Consider the following 18,814-nt stretch of genomic DNA (forward strand, 5'->3'; position numbering starts at 1 on the left):
AAATTGGAATTTATTTTTACTTGTTCATGTACGAGAAATAAATAGAGTACTTCGTAATTGAAGTTATATTAGACACACACAAAATTAAGCTCTAAATTTTATTTTAAAAAACAATATCCAATGCTTGTTCGCCTACTAATAAATCAAAATCATTGCATAAAAACAAAACCCACCTTTCAAATACTTATTTTAAATATGATTTACAAAGATAAAAATTTAATTTATTTAAATACTATGTGAAATAAATGTAATACGAGAGATAATCACAATCGGTCATAAACCTCAATAATGTATGTTTTGCAGAAATGGTTTAAAAAAATTATGTGGGAGGTGGAAATCATACTTTTAAAAATTATAATAAAAAATCATTACAAAAAATACCATGTACAAATTAAAGATCTTAGTAAAATAAAATATTATTCTTTTATTTCTTGAAAAATTATATAAATGTTTTCAAAAATATTTTTATCAATCAAATACATTTCAGTCATTTTTAGAAATCAAAATTTTAAAGATTTACAATTCTCAGTAATCATGAAATTTATGAAATCATACAATGTGTTTTTTCTGTTAACTGAAATTATTGTGTGATATACAAACTATTGGTTTTTTTTATAATAATTAATAAAAACATCAACTTATTTATAATTTATAAAGTGTAAAAAAAAAAAATCAGACAAACAAAAGAGTTATGGAGAATGAAACAATAATACACAATACATTCTCCCCAAGTAATAATAATCTTTGGATTTGAGAATTAACTTTTGCTTCAACTCTATCATATGTACACAATCTTTATAGCAAATAGTCAAAGATAGAACAGAATCCCTATCATGGTATGGCAGATGCAATCTGGAACTGTAACTTACCACTTGAAAATTGCACTGCTTTACTTGTGCAGGGAAAAACTCTGTTCTTCAAATTAAACACTACCAAGGCTGCATCTGAGGTTCATCCAAACCATGTTGAATAGGAAAAGGTCCCGCAGTCCAAAATTCTCCATAGTTGCTTTGGGAGAAAATCTTGTCTCCTTGATCATCATCATCATCATCATCCTCTGCCTCGAAATCCAACTCCTCAAATATATCCTCAAAACCATCATCATACCCATTCTCAAAATTATCGATCCCAATATTATCATCGTAATCATCATCAGTGTCACTATTATCTTGACCAGTTCCATTCAAGCTTCCAATATCTTTGCTAAACCTACCCTTCCTTCTCTCTCGTCTCATTCTCTTGGACTCCCTAGCCAAGTCCATCCATTTATCTTGTATGGACAAAATCTCTTCCTTCTCCAATAAGTTGCCCTTCTCACCAAACCCCTCCACCAAGAAAACCGAGTGTCGCTCCCCTTTCAAACTCACATAAAACAATTCCGGGTGCCTTATTATCATCCCTCTCAACTTGTTTGGGAAGCCAAACTCCTTTCTGAAATGAGTCAAGTGGTCTATCAAAGTCCTCTTTTCAACTGTCATTGCAAGAACCTCCCTTACCAATGCACAAGCTCTCTTCTCTGCCTCCAACGATTCCTTTGCAAAAGCCTCAGCAGGATTCCTATAGGGGCACACTTCTGCCATTTCTTCAAATCTCAGCAAGAAATTCTGGTGCCGTCTCTTTAAATTAAGCCCCTTTCGAAGTCTCAATTGCTTGAACTTCAAAGGACGATCAACTATGAAACCAGGATCATGGGATGCAGGAGGTGGCAAAGGCTTTCCCAAGTTGACATCCCAAGAAACAAGCTCAAGGGCACGGCCATAGGGAGTGTCAACAGTCCTGAATTTGTCCGGATGATCGTTGCACAACCGGGACCTGAAATTAGGAGGCAGACCAAGATGTGGAGCAAAGTGAACCAATTTGGAGAGAAGTAACTGGCGGCGAGAAGATAGCATGAGAAGCTTTTGGAGTTTGGCTGCTAACATGTTGGAAATGGAAGATTGAAAAGCCAATTCCTCAGCAGCAACAGCAGCTGCAGCAGGGGTTAATCGAACACAGAGTTGGGGATGCAACTTGGTCGCATAGAGTGGTTTTGGAGGCCATGGAATATTGAAGAGTTCAAAAATGGAAGGGTATCTATGAATCATAGAAAGCACGGAACGAGGCTTGGGAAGACCAAGATAAGAACGGCATTTACACAGAATATGAACTGGAATGTAATGTTTCGATTTAGAGAGAAGCAAAGTTTTTAGCTTCTGAACAAACCTAACCCTATACTTCATCGCAACATGCCTATCGAGTGTGCGGTCACGGACAAGTTTTATAGAGGAACAAGAAATTGAAACCGAGATACTCTGAAGACGATTACCCGTTTTCAGCTTCTCATTGATCGAAAAGGATGAAGGTTTTGTTCCGCCATGAACGAAACTGGAACTCAGGGAAGCAACTGGTTTGGGATTGCTGATTGAAAGAGGAAGACAAAGCGCCATATCTAACGCTTCAACCACTCACATAACACACCATACCTGAAAATCACACAAAGAACAACAAAATTAGAAGAACGAAACGTTATTGAGACAGAACACCAGATTCTAATAATATTGATTCTGTAAAGAAAATTTAAAGAGATAATTACAACTTTAATTGGAATAAATTTAGTGTGTTTTTACTTTTCCGGCGAGGCAGAGATGTTCTGCAACTTCCGGCGAGGGAGAAAGGGTTTAAGAGAGAGTAGGGTTTCTTCCGGTGAGGCAGAAAAGGAGATAGCTCTGTTAAAATTGGAAAAAAAATTATGTTTTAAATTCGATAAAATTATTGTACACGGTGAAAATATGCGTCAATTTCTTTATTAATAATTTTATGGATAATAATAAAACAAACTTAGACAACAAAAAATATTTAAATCGAAATAATCATTTTTAACTACCTTAGTTTTAAAAAAAATTATTGATACTAAAACAAAAATAAGTAATTTAGAGATATAAAACAAAAAATTATACTGTTTAAATATTCTTTTCAATACTAAATTTGTCACTTTAGGATAAAATGCATGATTTAATCCATTGTTATTGTTAGAATAATTTATTATTTAGATTCCACTTACGTGGCAAACTCCTATTGGTGGAAAACAAAGATTACAATATGCCACATTCCACATAATTGTTCTATCTTGTGGATAAGAAAAAGATGTGTAACACACTTTGGTGTTTCGATGGACATCAATAATAGCACACAAAAACACTTCCACATCCACATATCCACCACACCATGGCAACCACCACCGCCATCACCACCGTGTTCTCATCCCCATCAGCCATTCTCTCCTCCATCGCCACAACCGCCACCCCACCCTCTCCATGCAAGCCCCTCCTCCCCTTCAAACAACCCTTAACAACCTTAACTGCCGCCGCCGCCATCGCCTCCATTCTAACCACCGCACCACTGCCTTCCCTGGCGCAAGACTCCCCCTCCTACCAAGTCTACTACGGAACTGCCGCCAGCGCCGCCAACTACGGTGGCTACGGCGGCAACTCCAACAAGAAGGACTCTGCTGAGTATGTCTATGACGTGCCTGCAGGCTGGAAGGAACGGTTGGTGTCTAAGGTCGAGAAGGGTACTAACATTTGTTCCATGTTTCTACATATATGATGTTACCTCTGCTATGAGACATGTAATGATGTATGATATAGAACATACCCATTATCAAATTATGAACCAAAAAGTAAAATTTCTTCCATTTGATCTTTACACATGGTTTTAAAAAAGGAATGTGATTAACTAATAGTTATTAGATAACAATTCAAATTGGATAAATGATCTATTTGGTCTTTGAATGTATCCTGTTATTAAAAAGTTGGACTTTAAACTTAATTCATCTTCATAAAAAAATCAGAAATATGATTAAGTAGTGAATATATATGTTTACTATGTTTGATGAATGTGTAAGAATATCTTCATTTGGAAAAATGATATTGTTGTATTGGATAAGAATAGTGTGTGATAAAAGTATAGCATTTGTGGATGATAGGTACTAATGGAACGGACAGTGAGTTCTACAACCCGAAGAAGAAAACAGAGAAAGAGTACCTGACTTTTCTGTCAGGGTTTCGCCAACTTGCACCAAAAGATGTGATTCTGAACAACTTGGCACTCTCTGATGTGGAGTTGCAGGACCTGATAGCCAATGCTGATGGCTTGAGCTCTGAGGAGGTGAAGGATGATAAGGGGCAGCTGTATTATGTGTATGAGATTGATGGGGTTGGCACTCATAGCTTGATCTCAGTGACTTGTGCTAAGAACAAGCTCTATGCCCATTTTGTCAATGCCCCGACTCCAGAGTGGAATAGAGATAAGGACATATTGAGGCATGTTCATGAGTCTTTTAAGACTGTGGGGTCTTTTTAGTTGGCTTTTGGTGTTTAGTATTTGGTAGAGGTAATGAATGATGAATGATTATATATTATGAGGATGAGGATGGTTGCTTTTGATAAATTTGAAATTTTTTACCATTTGTCATGTTGCTTGGATTTTTGGTGGGATTGGCTTCAAAGCTTTAGTGTCTGATGTAGTGTGTTGGGAAAATTGAAGTAGATGTTGCAGGTCTAAGTTTTGTGTGGTTTTTGGTTGAATTTGTGAGTGTTTTTCAACTTGTTCTTAGCTTAAAACATTCATTGATGTTTTTGGACTTCTCATGGAAAATTGAAAATTTGGGGCTTTCAGAATATTTTGGCATGGAAAATTCAATTTATGATTACTAAATTAGAACTCTGACTGATGAAATTCCAGATGGGGGATGAAAAGAGCTGGAATAGAAATATTCCTCTGGAATTGTAATCATCATCTGTTCTATGCAGAGGATGGTGTCCTTATGATGGTTTTCTTTTGATAAATTTGGGATACTTACTGCTTGAAATTTTGATATGGCTTGCTTTGATTTGGAACTTTCAACTTCTGATGTGGTTAGCTGGGAAAATGAAGTGCAGCTCTTGCAAGTTGTGTGTGGTTTATGGTTGAATCTGTGAGCATATTATGCTTCTGGTTGTCTACTGCTTAAAAACTCAATTTCTGATGCTCTGTTACTTTTCATGGAAAATTCAAATTTAGGAGTTTTTAAATTATGTTGGAGATGTTTTTTGCATGACAGCAATATACATAGATTAGAAATTTTTACTGAGTGTGAGCAGCATGCTTGTGTTTCTTGAACAATTGGCTTCAATTTGATACTTGCAGGAATTTTTGCTTTGGAAAATACATTATTAGAGGTTGCAGGTCAAAATTTTGAGTGACTTGTTGAATAGGTGTTGTTTTTTAGATTCAAAACACTTGATCTGAGTTTTGGCAGTTTCAGAAGTTTTTGAACATGTTTTCATTCAATTTCTGATTTCTAAATTACAGTTATGGTCAAAGAAATTCAGGGTAGGCTAATATTTATCTGCATGATATAATAGTTTTATTAGATATTAGTTTTTTAATAGTGTTTCACTGGTAAAGGATTTGACTGGTATCATTTTCTTAAATATTTTTTTATTAAATATTGTTTTATTCGATCAATATTCTTAGGTATAATATAAATTCCATTTTATTTAATTATTCTATTCTACACTTATTAATAATAATATTAGTTTTTAAAAATAATTTATGTTAAAAGAAATTTAATAAAACAATAGTGATGTAAATTTCATATTATTTAGTTATTTTTTTCTATATTTATTTATCATAATAATAGTTCTGACTAGAAGTTGTACTAAGACAAGTTAATATTAGTAATGTAAATTATTAACTTATTTATTTTATTTCCTTATAAGTCAAATTATGATTAGTTTGCCTATTTTTATTAATTAAATTGTAATTTTTTTCTCGTTGGACCAATATACCATTTTTATCCACTTAAAAAAAATATATTTAAAATTTAAATTTTATTATTAAATTTTTTGAATATGATAATTACAAAAAAAGGGTGAGTAGGTATTAATGCTCACAAATACTATTAAATTACAAATACAAAAGGGTGAGTAGGTATTTAACATTTACCAACCAAACTAATAAAAAATAATTATCCTATTAGATAAAAATATACAAATTTGTTTTGGTTTTTCCTATATAAATAATATGGAGGGTAATCTAATCACTGGAGAGAGGAATTTGAGTAAAACTAAATAAGAAGAATTGTTTAAATATAATAGCTTAACATAAAGTCAATTTAATTACATAATTTTAATATATAAAATAATATTATTGAATAAATAAAAGTGTTAAATATTATTTTGTATAACACATTAAAAGAGTTAATATACTTAATTTAAAAGGTATTTAATCTCACACTAAAATCGTCCTAATTACTGTAGAAAGACACGCTATTCCTATTCCTGTAATAATTGGACTATACAATTTGATAATTTCTTTATATAAAAAAAAACATTTCTTTGTGATTAACTTCACTGTACAAATTATCAAAAATAAAACTATAAAAATAATTCTATCTAAATCACCTTATTTGTCACAAAAATAAACTGTAATACTAATTTATGGTAAGACTAAAAACAAAACTAAAAAATGTCAATAATCTAAGACTAAAAAACTAAATTTATAAGAACTAAAATCAAACAAGATCATATCTATAGGAATTTAAAATATATTTAAAGATAAAAAAAATAAGAGCCAGAAAATAGAATTTGTCTTTTCTTATAGAAAATAAAGTACATCTTGAAGGGGTGATTTTAAATCTATATCTATTAAAAATATGATAAAATCAAACATAATTGTCACCATTAATTCCTTTAATCAATAATTTGAAGTGCAGTTTATGAAGAATTTTTTCTTTCCTTTACAGTTCTAACTTTGACTCATATATAAAACAACACAATAAAAGAAGGTGAATTGGGTAAAGAAAAAGACTTTTTATTTTAATTTCTTAAAACTGTTATTGAAGACTAAGAAGTAGACATAAATTTTTTTATAGTAGTTAAATTTAACAGAATCTATATCCAATTAATCTTACACAGTAGTTTATTTATTTTTCGGTCTGTAGGTTTGTTTATATAAAAATGAAATTGATTACTTATTTTTATTGGGGAAAGTGGTTAAAGAAAACCATAATGAAAGGTAAGTGAGTGCTGGAAGGGGAACCTTGTTGCCTTGAACCTATGAACATTGCTTTAGAACTGATTCCTGAACCTTTCCTTCATTACAAACTATTCCTTCTCTGCTAAAGATGGCAAGTTTTAGCATGTTAAGCCCACACAATATTTGTCCCTGTTACCATTTTCATACCATCTCTCTTTCATTTCCATCTTGTTACAGAGGTACAACAACATGACACAGTTTGTGGTTGAATCTCTGCTTTTCAAATTGAACTCACTCCTCCAAAAGGAATTCACACCATTTCTGAGTTTTCATCAACACCTGAGGAAGCTTGCCGGCTTGTTCACTACTATCAAGCCTTCGCTTGAAGGTGCTGAGCTGAAACAATTCTCAGACAGAAATATTGACGATTGGCTGGCAAAGATAAATGATGCTGCTCACAAGGTGGACGACATGATTGATGAGTGTGCCTATGAAGCATTGCAGTTGGAGTACCAAGGAGTCAAAGCTGATCTATCAAGCAAGGTACAAAGCTCTTGCTTGTCCTCTTTTCATCTCAATCATGCTGTTTTCGGTTACAAAATGGCTAAGAAAATGAAAAGGATAAGTAAGAGATTAATAGAAATTATCCAAGAAAAGAACAGGTTTAATTTGACTGAGACTGGGGTGATTGTTGGTAGAGGAAATGAACTCATTGAGGGGCGCCCAACTACCTTTTTCTTCCATGAACCACTATGCGGAAGACAAAGGGATATAGATATATTTTTAAACCGTTTGATTAGTGTTTCTCACCATCTTTATGATTTACGGGTCTATTCAATTGAAGGTGAAGATGGAATTGGAAAAACAGCATTTGCCAAATTCATCTTCCATCATCAAAGCGTAGTGGACCACTTTGAGTTAAGAATTTGGGTAGGTAGTTTTTGGGATGTCAGTTTGAAGGGGATGCTAGAAGCTATCACCAAAGCAGCTATTGGGTGTGACTGTGAGGACTTAGATCTAGAGATTCTACAAAAAAAACTTCAATATATTCTCCAAAGAAAAAGATATTTGATTGTATTCGATTTCAATTTGTATCTCGAGCATCAGAGTTGGAATTCCTTTGGTGAAGACTGGTGGAGGTTGAAATCAATATTGGCTTGTGGGGGAGTCGGTGCTACCATTGTGGTCTCCTCTCCTAGTTCCTTCGAATTTGTAGAGGAAATATTGTTTGGTCTTGAATTATCAGCGTTGTCTGACAATGATTGTTGGACATTGTTTCGACAACAAGTCTTTAAACCAAATGAGAAAATACCGTTTGAGCTCGAGGCAATGGGGAAGGAGATATTAAAAAAGCTTGAGCAAGTGCCTCTTGCAATAAAACTACTAGGTGGTCTTTTACACTCCAATAGAGAGGGAAAAGAGTGGCTCAATGTCAAGGAATACATTGGACAATACATTGGACAATTTTTTGAATATCCATTGTATCCAAGAAATGACATGAGAATAAGTTACTCTCTAAGAAGTGTCCTGATATTAAGTTACTTGAACTTACCAACAAGACTCAAAAAATGTTTTGCTTATTGTACAATATTTCCAAAAGGTGAAACAATAAGAAAAGCATATTTAATTGAACTTTGGATGGCTAATGGGTTCCTTTCATCTGATAGAAGGTTAGATGTTGAAGATGTGGGCGATGATGTATGTAATGAATTATATAGGAGATCATTTTTTCAGGATATTGAGAGAGATGAATTTGGCAACCTTATAGGTTTCAAGATGCATAATATTGTTTTTGATTTTGCAAGGTTAGTTGCAAATGATGTGAAATGCTTAATAGGCGACACTAGTCTAATTTATTTGTCTAGTATAACCAAACATCTCTCAGATTATAGACGGAAAATTGAATTGAATTCAATTGATTTGCAGCAAGTAAAATCTTTGAGGACTTATCTAATACCAAATCAATGCAGTGATCAATTTTTTCCTAAGGTATTATTGAAATGTCATTCTTTACGGGTGCTTGAGTTTCGACTAAGGGGAGAATTGTCACCTTCAATTGGAGATTTAAAACATCTAAGGTACTTGAATCTTTCCAAGAGTGACTTTAAAACTATTCCAGAATTCATGTGTAAATTGTGGAATTTGCAAATCTTGAAATTGGATTATTGTAAACATCTACAAAAGTTGCCCAATAGTTTGACAGACTTAAAATTTCTTGAAAAATTATCTTTTAAAGGTTGTCACAAACTATCAAGCCTTCCTCCTTATATGGGGAAGTTGACTTCCCTGAGGAGTTTAACCTCGTATGTTGTTGGCAATGAAAGAGGATTCCTTTTGGCAGAATTGGGAGGAATGAAGCTGAAGGAAGATCTTGACATGAAACATCTCGAAAGAGTGAAAAGTGTAGAAGATGCCATGGAAGGAAATATGTCAAGTAAGAGATTGAAGGAGTTGAGGTTGTCATGGGACAAAAATGAAGAGACCAAATTAGGAGACAATGCTGAAAATATTCTTGAAGTGCTTCAACCTGATACCGAACAACTTATGAGTTTGACAGTAATAGGATACCCGGGAGGCAGTTTCCCAAGATGGGTGTTTGCTCATTCTCTGAAGAAATTGCATATTGAAAGATGTAGGGAACTTAAAGGTTTGCATATAGTTTTTGATTCCATGACTGCCCTGCACTCCTTGAGACTATATGATCTTCCAAATTTAGAATCCTTGTCTGATTGCTTTCAACACCTTCGCTCTCTTCGCCAATTAGCTATTGGTTTTTGTTGCAAGTTGACAGATTTTCCAAACAGCCTAAGAGCCAGCATGCTAGAAAGATTGGATATTTATGGTTGTTATGACTTAGAGAAACAACTATGTTATTGGTCAACAATACTTCTATCTTGCGAAATTAGAGTGGATGGTTGTCTTATTACAAAAGGTAAGCTTCTCACTTTCTCTTCTCTTAGCACATGTTATATGAGGTTTATCAAGTTTTGTTGGTCCTTAGAGTTTCTTCCGTTTAAGTATGTTTTTACCAAATTTAACATCAACTAAATGTAATAGTCAAAGTAAATAATATAAAATACCCAAGTTGAATAAAAAAAACAAGAACTAATTTGGTTTTTTTTTTTTTTTTTTTTAGGAAGTAAATGTTGATCACAACATACCAGAGGAATGGTAATAATCATTTTTATGTGTTATGCCATGAATAATTTTGCATTTGATAATTTTTCTTAAACTTTGTAGTTTGATTTAAGAGGCACATGTGAGTGAGTCAATGTAAAAGTTTTTATTCTCTCGATTAATAAGAAATCATCATGACTTTTGAGAAAATTATTGCATTTAATTATCAATCATGAATATTGCAGGTGATGTCAAGTGATTATAAATTTGATTGTCAAATGTAGTGATGAAAATGGAGAAGCCAACAGTTCCTCAGAAGCAAGTGCACAAAGGTTTCAACTATGAAAAGGACAACCTCAAAATTCCATGAGAGAAGCAAATCCATGAAGCCAAAACTTGAGATTGTGAAACCCATTTTACATTTATGAATCATGTGCTGAAACTTTAACTTTAATTAAAGAATAATATTAAAGCCGTTTAAGGTGTATCATTTAAGTTATGTCACTCTTTGCTCTAAAATTGTAAGATATACACAATTAATAAACAAATGTGAAAATATGTTGTTTCTTTATTTTTTTGGAATTTTAAACTTATTATTTTGATATTTTTAGCTGCACTTAGAATATTAATTAAGAAATTTGTTATATTATAGAAAAATAATTTATTTTTTAAATAATAATTGAGAAACTAATCAATAAAATAGTTATTAAAAAATACCCCATAACATTTTATCATATAATTTTAAAAATATTTCGACTCGTATCTTTACATATCTATTCTCTCACATTCTCATACTTTTATTACCTAATCAAAACACATCTAATTAAATTCAAAGTTTGAACGTATATTAACACTACAAACAAATCATGAATTAGAAACCAATTTTATAAATAAAAAATAATTAGTTGTTATAATGACTGAATTAGAAACCATTTTAAAGACTAAAAAAAAATTTGTTTCTAAATTAGTTTATATTATTGTTAAATGGTTTCTAAATTAGTATCTAATCAGCAACCAAGGTTTTTGCTACCAAATTTAGAATCTAAATAATTGGTAGTTAAAACATTGGTTGTTAATTATATACTAATTTAGAAACCATTTAACAATAATAGAAACTAATTTAGAAATCAATTTTTTTTTAATTTAGTTACTATAGCAACTAATTATTTTTTGTCCCTAAAATTGGTTTTTATTTCATGTTTATTTTTTGTCTCTAAAATTAATTTCTATTTCATGTTTTCTTCTAATGTAAGTTAGCACTATTAAGCTTCCTATTATTTATAAACTTTCAATGAAATCTTATTTTGAAGTAGACTTTCTAAAATATAAAAAAAAAATTTAAACAAGTTATTTTAAAATAGATTGAAGGTAATAAAAAATCATTAATATAAAAATATACATCTCAAAACTAGATAACACGAGAGTTTGTTAAACTATCTATGGGATTCAAGCCATTTAGTTTGTGAACTATCATAGATTATTTATTTTTCTAAATATAAACTTTATATTCGTTATACTTATTATTTTGTTAATATTAGACCATTTTTTAGTTTTTATAATTCTCCTGATCTCTTTACAATTACCACAATACCATTATTCGATATCAATGTGGAAACACGTCCATAGCTATACCAATGTATATCTAGTTTTAGTTTTTTTTTAATGATACATAATACATAAAAATTAAATATTTATATTGATTTATTATTTAAAATTATAAAATTAATCCAAAATAAATAAATAAATTTTATTAGTTTTTATACTTTTATGGTAGGTAGTTTATTATATAGAGAGTAAAGTTAGTGAAGTAAAATTAATTGAATTTAAAAGAAAACAATAATAAAAAATACATATAAAAAATAGTTACACAAAACATAAAAAGATAAAATAGTCATAATTTGTGTACATAAAAAAGTAATTACAAATAAATTTTCCTTTATTATTATTAATAACTAAGATACACATAGAATGTAGTAACAGGTTAAATAAATTTTCCTAAATTGGTCCTTCCACTCTTATTTGCTCATTCATGTTTTAATGCATTAACACTACAAGAAAATCATGAAATAGAAACCAATTTGTAAAAACCAAAATAATTAGTTGCAAATTAGTTTCTATTATTTTTTATTATTGTTAAATAGTTTCTAAATTGGTATTTAATTAGCAAGTAAGATTTTTGCTACCAAATTTAGAAACTAAATAATTGGTAGTTAAAACCTTAGTTGCTAATTAGATACCAATTTTGAAACTATTTAACAATAATAGAAAATAATATAAACTAATTTAGAAACCAATTTTTTTTTAGTTTCTAAAATGGTCTCTATTTTAGTTCCTATTGTAACTAATTATTTTGGTTTCTAAAAATTGGTTTTTATTTCATGATTTTCTTGTAGTTTAAGGTGGTGTCTTCATTTTCAACAGTGGTGTCTTCATTTTCAACATTCAGTCTGGTTCTTCATCCACAATACTCTGTCCATCATTTCTTATGTTTCTTTTTTTTTGCATTCAATTTGTAATTTTGATACAAATTTGGGAGTCTTGGTTTCAGAAGATGCAACCTGATGCTGATGGATCTCTTGATTGTGCTGCAAAAACCCTCAAATCATTCCCTGTCTATTGTATTAGGATTGCTCCTCATGTCATGCTAATATTCTCTTCTGCCTCATGTCACGTTTACTTTGGTTTATTTGTTATGTATTTGAATTAAATGTTTCATTTAAAGGGTTCAGTAAGTTTTATGAATTTATGGTTGTGATATATGATTGTATTAATTGGTTATGCAGATGACATGGGCTTGGGTTTTAAGTAAGAGTTTTTATAGTGTCTTAGTGTTATTTTATCTTACTCTATAAATGATAAATACAGGGTCTAAAAAGATATCTATTCTATTTTTTATATTTTATACAAACTAATATAAATTTATTCGATCGAAACTAATCTTAGTTGTTTATGTGTTGGCTTGAGTAGCTCCATCAAATGGTGATCTATGAAAGGTAAGAGGTTCGACCAACTTACCATAGAAGGTGTATGGAAGAGATTAAGAAAGAGTTTACTTTAGAGAGACGGGTGAAGGTACATATTATGGAGTTAGCACCACTTTTAATGTTTGGGTTTTGATTCCTTTTACTGGTTCTGATGACTTGGATATGAGGACAAATTCTTTTCAAGAGAGAGGGTCTGATGAAATAACATACATTGGGCCTTTAACAAGGATTATGGCTAGAATGTTGGAAGAAAGAAAGAGTTCAGAAGACTCTCCTTTTATGGATAATTAATTTTTTATTATTCGTTAAATTTTCTAGTCTTGTAAATTTGTACACAGTAAGGTAGGTTTATTTTTCTTGGGCTATGTATTAGGCTCAGTAGAGATAGAAAAGTTACAATGGGTCCTCCTTAAGTCCAATGCAACCCTAAACCGTATAGGGTTAGGAGTAAGAGTTCAGGGTTAGAAGTTAACATGGAACGTCACTTACAATGTCATGGAAAACATGTGTAGCTAGCCGGACCAAGGCATGGGTAATGTGACCTTACACATGGCAGCACTTGAATGGAGAGTTTTCTCATCCAATGCCAAAATATCACTTGTCTTCATAAGAATGGAGAGGAATTGCTTCAATTAAAGAATGTCACTTGTCAACCTATTTTGGAGAACTATTTCTGAATTATTGGCACCAATTAACCTATAAATAGAGGTGATAGTACAGTTGTAAACTATTTGAAAAAATGATATTCCTGATTTTCTTTTTAACAGTTTGTCCAGGACTGGAAGTTTTGTTGTGATTCAGTGCAAGTTTTTGGTTTTTGTAGTATCTCGCAAGTCTGTTTTTATACCTCTGATTCTCGGTTGGTTTGGCTCGCTTCAACTTATTGGTAAAAACCCTTTAGAGAAGTTGGAGAAGGTTGTAGGGTGATTCTCTATCTTGTCTTATTTTGTGAGAGTTTCTTTGTATTGTTATTTTGGCTACAGAGGGATGTTGTATTTGTGTACTGATGTGGTCATGACTATATATGTTTAATCATGTTTATGACATTTTGGTTGTTTTTTTGTTAGAGTCAGTTGGAATCCTAGTTGGTAGATGTTATGTAGTTTGGTTTGGATCTTCTTGTATAAGGGTTGCGACACCCTAAAGTGTCTCGTTTTATTTTATTTATTCTTTATTGATAAAAAAAACAATCAACACAATAAGTTTGCTTTACTATAACGATTTTAACCGTCATAAAAAGTGTAAAGTTGATACATCACCTATAAAACAATCATACAAAATCTATATTATATTATGCTGTTAATTTACTACAAACTTATTTAGATCATTTAAATCGATCAATAATAACCTCTTTCTTGATAACTCATTATTATTATATATAAACCATATTATAATTCTTTCTTTTTATTCATTAAATGAGAGTATACATTCTTCTATTTTTTTTTTCTCTCTTCCATTCAATACTCTTTTATTTATTAAAAAAGAAAACTAAACTAATAATATCTAAGGAAATAAAAAAAAAAAAAAATTTCTAGTGATATTAAACATGGATGACAATACAAACATGAAATAAGCAAGCCTCACAATACCAAAGTTTGGAGTTAACATACAAATTCTACCTTAAGTGGAGGGTATTTTGAACCAAAGAAATAACTCCTCTAGTGTGATACTTTCTTATGCCTTTGCTTTATTTTTATTTTATTTAGTATATAATTAATGTACTGGTAGGCTAAAACCGAGAGGTTCAAGCTGAGAACTACATAGTAAACAACTAAGAGATGTTAGGTTAAAACCGAGAAGTTTAGACCGAAAGCAAAAAAGACACATAAAAGAATAAAACAAAATATAAATATTATATAAAAATAAGAGCCCAATTAGATAAAAACTTACAAGAGGGGTGCACAAATAATAAAAAAGGTGTAGAAAGAAAGCCCAAAAGTAAGGGGGAAAGCCCATTAAAGAAACCCTATAAATAGGAGTTCAGAGTAAGAAAAAGGTAAGAATGATTTTATCTTATGAACATAAAACTACTTCTGACTTTGGCATCGGAGCGACTTGCAGGTACCCCCCACCTGTCGTGAGGAGAAGCCGAGAGCACCTGCCGTGAGGAAAAACCGAGAGCACCTGCCTTGAGGAGAAGCCGAGAGCACCTGCCGTGAGGAGAAGCCGAGAGTACCTGTCGTGAAGAGAAACCGAGTGTCCAGCTCAAGATTGAAGGATTTGCATAAAGAACTAATCTTGTTAACCTATTTCGAGTATTCTTGGTCCCGGTTGTAAGAACAATTAATAAAAGGAAATCCAATGAAATTTGTAAATACATATAAAGATAGATATAAATAAATACATTTTTGTGTGTGTGAAAACAATTAACACTAAATAATTGATTCCTCTTAACTCAAATAGGTAGCTGGCTTTTCCACAGCTGTATCATGTCTGGTTGAAGGAAGCCCTCCATTTTTGAATAAGCAATAATACGATTTACAATAAAACCAACGAATAAAGTTTCTTTTGACAACCTAATAATAAAAAACAAACCTTCAACAATATTTGTTAAATAAAATATTATTTTATAATAAAGTTTTATTTTTTATGCATGGAAGTGGTATCAATTATTTTTACCCAAAATCAAAATTTTCCTTCTTTATTCTTGGTTATTTCTAATGGGACGACACTACAATAAAATCATTAAATAATTCTTGGTTATTTTTAATGGGACGAGACTACAAGAAAATCACTAAATAGAAATCAGTTTTAGAGAAACAAAATAATTAGTTGTTATAGTAACTAAATTAGAAATCATTTTAGAAACTAAAAGAATTATTGGTTTCTAAATTAGTTTCGATTATTGATAAATAGTTTCTAAATTGAATTTAATTAGCTATCAAGATTTTAACTACCAATTATTTAAATTTTAATTAGATACCAATTTAGAAACTATTTATCAATAATAGAAACTAATTTAGAAATCAATTTTTTTTTAATTTCTAAAATATCTCTAATTTAATCAATATAACAACTAATTATATTTTATTTTTAAAATTGATTTCTATTCAATGATTGTCTTGTAGTACAATAAGTACTAAACAAGCAATTAATAAATTTAAAATATTAAATATATTTTAATCTTTATAGATTTTTTACTTTTACTTTTATATCTCTTTTCTCAAAATATTGTGTGATGAGAACTTGTTAAAAAAATAAAATTAAAGAGGTATACATAAACATACACATTTTACATTGTATTAAGTTTTGTATGTGAAATTAAGTACATGAAAAGTGACTTGAATTTTGGTTATGATGTTATTAATTTCACATTGAACTATCCCCATCATGTTCAATTTCGGAGGCAGCTTCATCTTCCTGCATGCAATCAATGTGAACAGCTCCGTGGCCATGGCCAAAGGCCTTTATGTGATCTTTTAGAGATCTTTTGTGTTTGAAATCAGACCCACATAAACAGTACCATATTTTTCCACAGTTCTTCTCATGTGTCCTCCAATCACCCTTCACTGCAAATGTTTTGTCACATTTTCTGCACATGTAGGGTTTAATGCCATGTTTTCTCTTGTAATGTGTTTGAAGGGTTCTGAAATCCTTCAGAGGCCTTGCTCTTGGGTGGTCAATGTTGTGCTTGCAACCTGGTGCACAACAAAAGCATGGAAGCCTTAGCATTGCTGATGGTTGTGTTCCTTTTAGAGAATCTGGCCCCTTTCTATATTGAGATCCATGTCCCCACATATGCATCTGCAAAGCCATCAAAACATTTAGATATACTCTACAAATACAAAATATATATATATATATATATATATTTAGAGACTTCAGTTAATCTTATTATGGATAATGTGTTAATTGGGTTGGTTAGCAATATTTGGAGACACAAGAATAATTGTTTACTTAAAGGTAGTGTCAGTGAATTTCTGATTCTCTGACGATGTCTAAAATGTGTCTAAAATATCTGGTATGTATGCATTCAATTTAATGTTACTATAAGGGTCGTGAGGTTGATCCTCAATCCTCTTCAGCTTCTTGATAGTGTTGAGATAAACAGGAAGAAGTTTCATTTGAGTTTCTTCATGGATATAAAAAGGTATCTTTTTGTCTTTTTTACTCGGTTGTTTTAATTTAATTGTTTCTTACTGATTAAAAAAACCATCTTTCTTTGTCATCAATTATGAAATTTAACTCATTTCTTACCATAGAAAGAGAAATGGAGGGTGTATTTAGTTTTGTGGTTGTAAATAAATTTATATAAGAAATGTGCACAACGTTTTCTACAATTAACTTATATTGCCTGCCATAGAAATCACAAGGTACAATGCTATAGTAAATCAGCAGCGAAAACAAGGCAAATAGAAGGTCAAACAAAATCACATTTCAAGTTTCCATGCACAGTGCACAAACTATATACATGGCTTATAGTGCTGCAACACCCGAAGCACTTTCAACTTACAACCACAGGTATTAGCATGTTTCTTCTCAATTCTGCATTAATTTCATCGTAGGGTAGTGAGATCCAATGTGATTCCATGTATATATATGAATCTTCTCACACACATGGCTTTGAAATTCTTACTGTGTTTTAAACAACTAGAGTGAGATCAGCTGTTGCAAAAGAATATCTAAATCCAGAACATAAAACACAAGGAACATATATTTCAAAAATGCTTAATGTTTTGAGATAACAAATTGAATATCTAATCACGTTCATATATATGAACACCATGCAGAAAAGATGGATAAAACCAAAAAGATGAAACACAGATATTATTAAAGAAAAGATCAAAACTTAGAGACTTTACTTGAAAGAGATAAAACACTGTAACTAAATTAACCGGATTTTATTTAATAATTTTGTGTATATATGAAGTGTACAAGGAAAATAATAGTAGCATATTGCATACCTGAAGATTGTTATATCTGTTGAAACTCTTGGAGCAGACAGAACATAAGAACTGAGTAGGACCAATAAGAATCTGGGAAGGGGTGGGAATCCAATACTGAACCTTGTTTAATCTGTCCAAAGGGTGTCCAGAAATCACACTCACTTCCCCTTTCTCACCCATTTCTGCTGAGATCTTCCCTGATCCAAGAAGATCAGAAGCATCCACTCTAGGTAGCCCTATGTGCAGTGCTACTGCCACACTTTCATCACCACCATCTTCACTCAAAAGGGTCTCATCCATGTCTCTTCTTTTGAGCCCTTCCTCTTCAGCTTCTCCACCAGCGTTGGAGCTCTTGTTCTCCTTCTGCTTTATGAGGCTTATGAGAGGAAGGGCTTCTCTGAGCGGAGGAGAAGGAGGAGATGTGTTGGTGGTGTTTGAGTGTGAAAGAGGGTAGGAAGAGAAATGGTTTGGTTGAGAAGTGAAAGAAGAGTGGTGAGAATAAAGAGGCATGAAGTTGAAGGTTCCAGCGTATAAATTGGAGTGAGGATCTGTCATAGTGAAGTCTGAGATGGTTTTTTTGATCTTTGGCCAGTAGCTATTCAGTTGTGTATAAATATAATGCAGCATGTGAAGAGAGAGAAAGGCCAACAAGGGATTCAAATCAACTTGTTCTACTTTTTGTCCTCATTGCTCTCTTAATCAAAATTACTATTATAAACTTTTCTTCTTCACAATAGTTATTAGAAAATAGATTTCAAGCTTAATTTAATCTTATCAAATCGCATTCTCCAGAGTTTAATATATTATGAGTGATCCGATAACGGTCTG

At 31.5% G+C, this 18,814-nt stretch overlaps 4 protein-coding genes across 8 annotated transcripts; 2 read left to right on the plus strand and 2 right to left on the minus strand.

Moving 5' to 3' along the window:
- Positions 1–721: 721 nt before the first annotated feature.
- Positions 722–2,757, minus strand: EMB1692 (Ubiquitin carboxyl-terminal hydrolase family protein). Of its 2 annotated transcripts, none has more exons than XM_068642900.2 (2): positions 2,607–2,757; positions 722–2,462 (listed from the first exon to the last, which is right to left on the minus strand). In XM_068642900.2, exon 2 carries the CDS (start codon positions 2,424–2,426, stop codon positions 930–932), a length of 1,497 nt encoding a protein of 498 aa, XP_068499001.2. In that variant the 5' UTR covers positions 2,427–2,462; positions 2,607–2,757; the 3' UTR covers positions 722–929. The 2 variants fall into 2 exon arrangements, with proteins under 2 accessions (XP_068499001.2, XP_068499002.2); XM_068642901.2 differs by having other exon boundaries at positions 2,573–2,699.
- Positions 2,758–3,108: 351 nt separating this feature from the next.
- On the plus strand, positions 3,109–4,452 carry LOC137834732 (thylakoid lumenal protein (Mog1/PsbP/DUF1795-like photosystem II reaction center PsbP family protein)). Its single transcript, XM_068642893.2, has 2 exons — positions 3,109–3,550; positions 3,965–4,452. Exons 1-2 carry the CDS (start codon positions 3,205–3,207, stop codon positions 4,339–4,341), a joined length of 723 nt encoding a protein of 240 aa, XP_068498994.2. The 5' UTR covers positions 3,109–3,204; the 3' UTR covers positions 4,342–4,452.
- Positions 4,453–7,155: 2,703 nt separating this feature from the next.
- Positions 7,156–10,687, plus strand: LOC137834736 (putative disease resistance protein RGA3). Of its 3 annotated transcripts, none has more exons than XM_068642898.2 (3): positions 7,156–9,931; positions 10,136–10,170; positions 10,362–10,687. In XM_068642898.2, the coding sequence occupies exons 1-2, from the start codon at positions 7,249–7,251 to the stop codon at positions 10,147–10,149; spliced, it is 2,697 nt and encodes an 898-aa protein (XP_068498999.2). In that variant the 5' UTR covers positions 7,156–7,248; the 3' UTR covers positions 10,150–10,170; positions 10,362–10,687. The 3 variants fall into 3 exon arrangements, with proteins under 3 accessions (XP_068498999.2, XP_090158162.1, XP_068499000.2); XM_090302036.1 differs by having other exon boundaries at positions 7,156–7,542; positions 10,362–10,502; XM_068642899.2 differs by lacking the exon at positions 10,136–10,170.
- Positions 10,688–16,291: 5,604 nt separating this feature from the next.
- LOC137834738 (zinc finger protein WIP5) lies at positions 16,292–18,567 on the minus strand. Of its 2 annotated transcripts, none has more exons than XM_068642902.2 (2): positions 18,005–18,567; positions 16,292–16,844 (listed from the first exon to the last, which is right to left on the minus strand). In XM_068642902.2, the coding sequence occupies exons 1-2, from the start codon at positions 18,539–18,541 to the stop codon at positions 16,410–16,412; spliced, it is 972 nt and encodes a 323-aa protein (XP_068499003.1). In that variant the 5' UTR covers positions 18,542–18,567; the 3' UTR covers positions 16,292–16,409. The 2 variants fall into 2 exon arrangements, with proteins under 2 accessions (XP_068499003.1, XP_090158082.1); XM_090301956.1 differs by lacking the exon at positions 16,292–16,844 and adding an exon at positions 16,913–17,675.
- Positions 18,568–18,814: the final 247 nt, after the last annotated feature.

The sequence above is a fragment of the Phaseolus vulgaris genome, chromosome 5 (genome assembly GCF_051622355.1).
Source record: "Phaseolus vulgaris cultivar YP4 chromosome 5, ASM5162235v1, whole genome shotgun sequence".
In the NCBI taxonomy this organism is placed as follows: Eukaryota; Viridiplantae; Streptophyta; class Magnoliopsida; order Fabales; family Fabaceae; genus Phaseolus; species Phaseolus vulgaris.